General features: G+C 46.3%; 1 protein-coding gene across 1 annotated transcript in view; it reads right to left on the bottom strand.

The window, feature by feature from the left end:
- Window positions 1-5,300, bottom strand: part of myo1g (myosin IG) — a 32,351-nt gene that overhangs the window by 6,416 nt on the left and 20,635 nt on the right. The window contains exons 20-22 of the mRNA XM_017436326.3: window positions 4,922-5,026; window positions 4,595-4,708; window positions 1,400-1,557 (exon numbers count right to left, since the gene is read on the bottom strand). Coding sequence (XP_017291815.1) covers window positions 1,400-1,557; window positions 4,595-4,708; window positions 4,922-5,026 — 377 coding nt within the window. The remainder of the gene's footprint in view (window positions 1-1,399; window positions 1,558-4,594; window positions 4,709-4,921; window positions 5,027-5,300) is intronic.

Below are 5,300 nucleotides of genomic sequence, written 5' to 3' on the forward strand. Positions count from 1 at the left end.
CCCCCCCCCCCCCCCCCCCCCCCCCAAAAACAACACTAACCTAAAGTCTCATAAAAACCAGAAAACAGGAAGTCAAACACAGACTGGGGGCGCCGCCATCTGCCGGATCCTGAGACCAAACTGGCTCCAAACACGACTGACTTCTACTAAATACTTTTATTTTATTCCTTTTATTGTTTTAGTTTTCTAATTTCATCTCTGTCGTCCAATCAGCTGCTGCGAAACATCACAGATCCATAACAAGCGTTTAATAATTTATCCTCCGTGACTTTTAAACACCCGGCGGTGATGAAGAACCATCAGAAATGAGCTCTCGCTGCGAGGATTTATTCATGTTCCAGGGCTGCTGCGTTCCAGTGAATCAGAGCACCGAGAACCTGCGTCACTCTCAGGACCTGAGAGGACTCTCACTCCTCCTGCTGGACGTCATTCATTTCGCCTCTCCGCAGGAAGATTTTTAATAAATAAACTGAAAAACTGCCTCATGTTGACGTAAACTAACAAATTAATCAGCGGCGTCAGCAACAAGCTCCAAGCTGCAGGATAAAAACACAGAAAAGCTTCTGTCTGCGCAGCAAACAGACATCAGCCGTGAGGTTGAGGGTTCGACGCTGCAGAAACATCCAGCAGAACCAGGAGTCCGAGGCTGGCAGCTGAGCTCCAGTGGAGCGGGAACTAAAATACGTCTTATTTTAATACATTTAGACGGAGAAGTCTTCAAACCTTCTGCTTCAAACCCCGCAGGAGTAAAAACGTTAAACGACATCCGGCAGGAAGCTCCTCCAGGATCATTCCTGTTGTTTTCAGATCATGAAGTAGAAACGAGCTCCTGGTTTCTTCCGTCTTTCTGCGTCGCTTCATTAACGAACCAAAGGAAGAGAGGCAGCAGACTGCTCCTCTTCCTCGGTTTCTCCTCCTGAGACCCAAACCTCTCGTTACAATCAGTCATTTTTATAAAAATGGGGCATTTCTTTCCTGTAAATAAGCATAAAACCTTCCTTAGATGTGAGCAAACTTAGCGCAGAGACGGTGTTTGATCGGCAGCACAGTTTGAGGCACACGTCTCCCTTTTCAAGCTGAAAATGCATTTTGTTTCACACTTATTGTGTAAAAAGTGTTTTATTTCTTATAATTTTATAAAGTTTAAAGGTCGGTTGGTTGGTTGTGAGTTTCTGCAGCGCGGTGTTTGACTTCTGTTGTCCCGGTAATAAAAATACTTCTTTAATTTGCTCGAGTTTGGAGTATTTGGTGCGTTGAGCTCACCTGGTTTAACGTTAACGTTATCTGCTCAAATACGTCACCTTTTCTTTAACATCAGTTAATGTTTGCAGCGTTCCTGAAACAGCTGATCGATCACGTGACCATCAGAGCAAACGGCGAACCGTCAGGAGCGTCTCACCGTGCGAAGTGGTCCACCAGCGCCCCCACCAGCTCGCCCACCCGGTCCTGGTTGGGACACAGCTCGCCTCGCTGGAGACACAGCAGGACGTCGTCCTGAGGGCTCGTGTGGAGCGCCACCATCTGGTCGACGCCGCTGGTCACGCTCAGCCCCGTGACCTGAGGGAGAAACTGAAGTTAAATCTTCTTTTCTGTAAACAGCGGTCGTCACTTTACTGACAAATGTTTTCACAGTTTTTGGAGAATAATTTGTGATAAATTCCAACGATTTACAGCTGCTGAGGTGGATGTTCTGCAGGTGGAATCATCTGGATGGACATTTTTCTACAAATCAAGTTTAACATTTATAAATAGACAGAGATCTGTAGGTTGTGAAAAATTGTGTTCAACGTTCGTGAGCGATTTTCCAAAACGTTCCCAGTTTCATCTGAAGCTTCTGCAGAACCATTTTAATTTATTTTTTTATAATTCTGAGCAACATGCTTGCAAACGTTTGGTGAATTTTGACCCAAATGTTGCCAGAAGCTCCTGCAAACATGACGTTTTGGGATTTGATGTGAAAATTTACTTTTTATTCTCACATTTTTGTCTTCAACTCCAGCTGCAAAAAAGTAAATTAAAGCAGAATTCAAAGGATGTCATAAACCCCACATTTTATTCACAGTGGAACACAAACTTATTAAACTTTTAAAGTAATAACTTGTATTACTGTGGAGAAATGTTTTGTTTATTTTTGCTTTTAGAAATGTTGGGACAGGAGCGAGAAAAGACTGCAAAGATCCAGGCAGAAGAAACAGATTCAGGCTGAATCTGTCAGACATTCAGCAGGACGTCCCCAGATCGTGTCCAACAGTCTAACCCAGACCTGAACCCTGTCCCCCTGCAGGACGACCAACAGGAGACATTCAGGGACAGATTCCTGCTCTGGGAATGAAAGTGTTCGGTGCTCTCTGTATCCTCCATAAAGAGAACAGAGGACGCAGGATGTTGTTTCTCACGTGGACGTGTGGTGAAGGGACACTGACCCAGTTAGGTGTCCTGCAGACAGAACCAGAACCAGAACCAGCTGCGTTCAGGTGAAGCTGACCGTTCGACAGCCGGGCAGAGAAAGCAGAAAGCGAGGCGGCGGATTATAAGCCTCTTACAGCCCCCAGCTCGCTCAGGTTAATCCCGCCAGGACAACAATGTGCTGGATGTCCTGAAAAAAGGACAAACTCTGGGACAACCTGTCCCCTCAGTGAAGGGTAAACATCTGTGGTTCCTGCAGGAAGTCATTCAGGGCCGGAGCTGAAACAGCAGCCATTAAAACGTCTCTCAGGTCATTTTCACCAGGAACTGATGCAGGATCAGCTGAATGTTTATCAGAACCAGAAACGTTCCTCAGAAGGCCTGAACCCCAGGAGGAGCACAGCGGACGGGCAGGTGTTTCTGACCTGGAGGACTTCCTGTTCAGACCTCCTCAGCCTGAGCAGCTCAGCTTAACGACAGCAGCCATCTTTATATGGCGGTTTTTAACCCTGCGGAGCGGCGGTGGTGCGTCGGGTTCTCCTGAAACCTTCAGGGAGGTTACAGCTCGAGTCACAGCTGCAGACTCTTCTGAGGATCCATCTGAAGGACTCGGAGTTAAAATCTGACCGGACCGACGAGCTAACGGCTGGTCAGAGCCGGACAAAATGGATCTTAGAACAACTCAAATCTCTAAAATGTTAAAGCTGTTCATGAGATCCTACAAACCTTTACCCCACTGTCAGTTTGGACTTACTCTTATAGAAGTTTATGGTTATTTTCAAGCACAGATAGCAGCAGCAGCTAGCTGTAGCACTTCCTGCAGGAATGTCCTAATCCTGCTGAAATAACTAAAGCAACCTGACGGTGGTGTGAAGGTAACGGTTCCTGAATCTGAGACGGGGGACATCATGGACATGTCTCCAGTCCATCACAAGAAGACAAACTTCATTTGGACACAAACTCTCAGTTTAACTCAGCCTGGCACACACAACAGAATAAACACACAACAGAATAAACACACAACAGAATAAACACACAACAGAATAAACACACAACAGAATAAACACACAACAGAATAAACACACAACAGAATAAACACACAACAGAATAAACACACAACAGAATAAACACACAACAGAATAAACACACAACGGTTGGTTCCTTGGAGGGAAAATGAAAACTAGAGGTGGATCAAGACTTTTGCACAGGCAGATGTGGATTTAAAAGTCTTTACGGTTATTTTACTCCCTCAGCTCGAAGCTGGATGTAACTTTAACTTTCCTTTTAGAGCTGGAGGTCCTGTGAGACCTCTGATCCAGTTTCTGAGATCAGGTCATGAAACGAAGCAGAAAACCTGAATCTGTCCGTCCTCGCCGCCGCCGCCGCGTCCTCGCAGGTTCTGAGCTAAAATGGGTCGAGACTCCTTCTGTCCCCACGTCAGACATGATGGAGACGGGAAACAGAACCAGTCTGACCCAGATCGATGGCAGCTGCCAGGAAGTGGGTCTGCCTGCTGCTGCCTGACTTCTTCTCTGATTTTTCTCTTCATCAGAACGAATAAAGAACCATAACAAAGATTTAAATTAAAGTGTTTAGGTTCAGAGACGCACTGAGGACTGCAGCTGTTTCCTGACACAAATAAAGGTGTTATTAAACCCTTGACTCACTTCCTGCCAAATAATGAGACTCTGTTCTCCTCATCGTTCAGGTTTTAAAAATCAAACTTTTGTCAATAAGTTGGAAAGAATGTTTGAATTTTTAGAGACGACAAAAAAAAGACATTAAAGTATAAAACTTCAGTGTATGAGCGTGTTATTACTGGTTTATAAATGTTTATTAAGGCTTTAAAAGCTCCTGATTTAACCCTTTATGAACCCTGAACCAATCGTTTATCAAAAAAGTTCCACTTTCTTCACCTGAGCTGAACTCACATGCAAATCCCTCTCCTTCCCCTCCTTCCTGAGGGTCAGGTTTTAACTGTCCAGGGTCTCACATGTGTCTCTGTCGTCAGAAGGGAGAGACGGTTAAAAGCCTGGAAGCTTTTATTTTGAAAACTCCTCCGCCGAGAAGCAAAACATCAAAATAAAAGCCCGGAGGACGACAGAGCTCTGCTCATCCTTTAATAAGATAATAAAAGCTTCCTCCTTTCAGTCCAGCTGAGGTCAGAGGTCAAAGGTGCGGTTCTCACCGAGTCCAGAGGAAGCCTCTTCAGAACCTTGTACTGCTTCTTCGGGTCCAGTTTGTAGACGCTCTTCTCCGTGAGGAGCAGGGCTCGGTCCGTGCTCTTGTTGAACCGGTTCACCTGGGAGAGGAGAACACGCTCAGGTAAGAAGCAGCTCGAGGAGCTCGTTGTGGGAGGAACAAATAAATTATAAAAATAATCGTTTCATCAAATCCTTCGTTTTTCTGGAGCAGAAGTAGCTGGAGTCCAAAAACCCAAAACAACAGGAAAGGTGTGACTGCTGCCTCAGTCTGAGATGTTTCACCTGCAGGGAGAAGATAACGGTTGGTGTACCTTCCTACAGAAGCCTGAGAAGATGACCTGGCTGTAGCCATCTTTGTTCTTCAGCTCCTTGGAGGCTCGGATGAAACCGGAGCTGCTCTGAGGGCAGTCCCTCACCTGCAGACAGAAAAACACCTGCTTACTGTGGCTGCTGATGCAGCAGGTGAAGTGCAGGCGGAGGTGCAGAGGGAGGTGCAGACAGGTGCAGACAGGTGTAGAGGGAGGTGCAGACAGATGCAGACGGAGGTGCAGACAGGTGCAGACAGGTGTAGAGGGAGGTGCAGACAGATGCAGACGGAGGTGCAGACAGGTGCAGATGGAGGTGCAGATGGAGGTGCAGACAGGTGCAGATGGAGGTGCAGATGGAGGTGCAGACAGATGCAGATGGAGG

The sequence above is a fragment of the Kryptolebias marmoratus genome, linkage group LG5, assembly GCF_001649575.2.
Source record: "Kryptolebias marmoratus isolate JLee-2015 linkage group LG5, ASM164957v2, whole genome shotgun sequence".
NCBI classification, from domain to species: domain Eukaryota; kingdom Metazoa; phylum Chordata; class Actinopteri; order Cyprinodontiformes; family Rivulidae; genus Kryptolebias; species Kryptolebias marmoratus.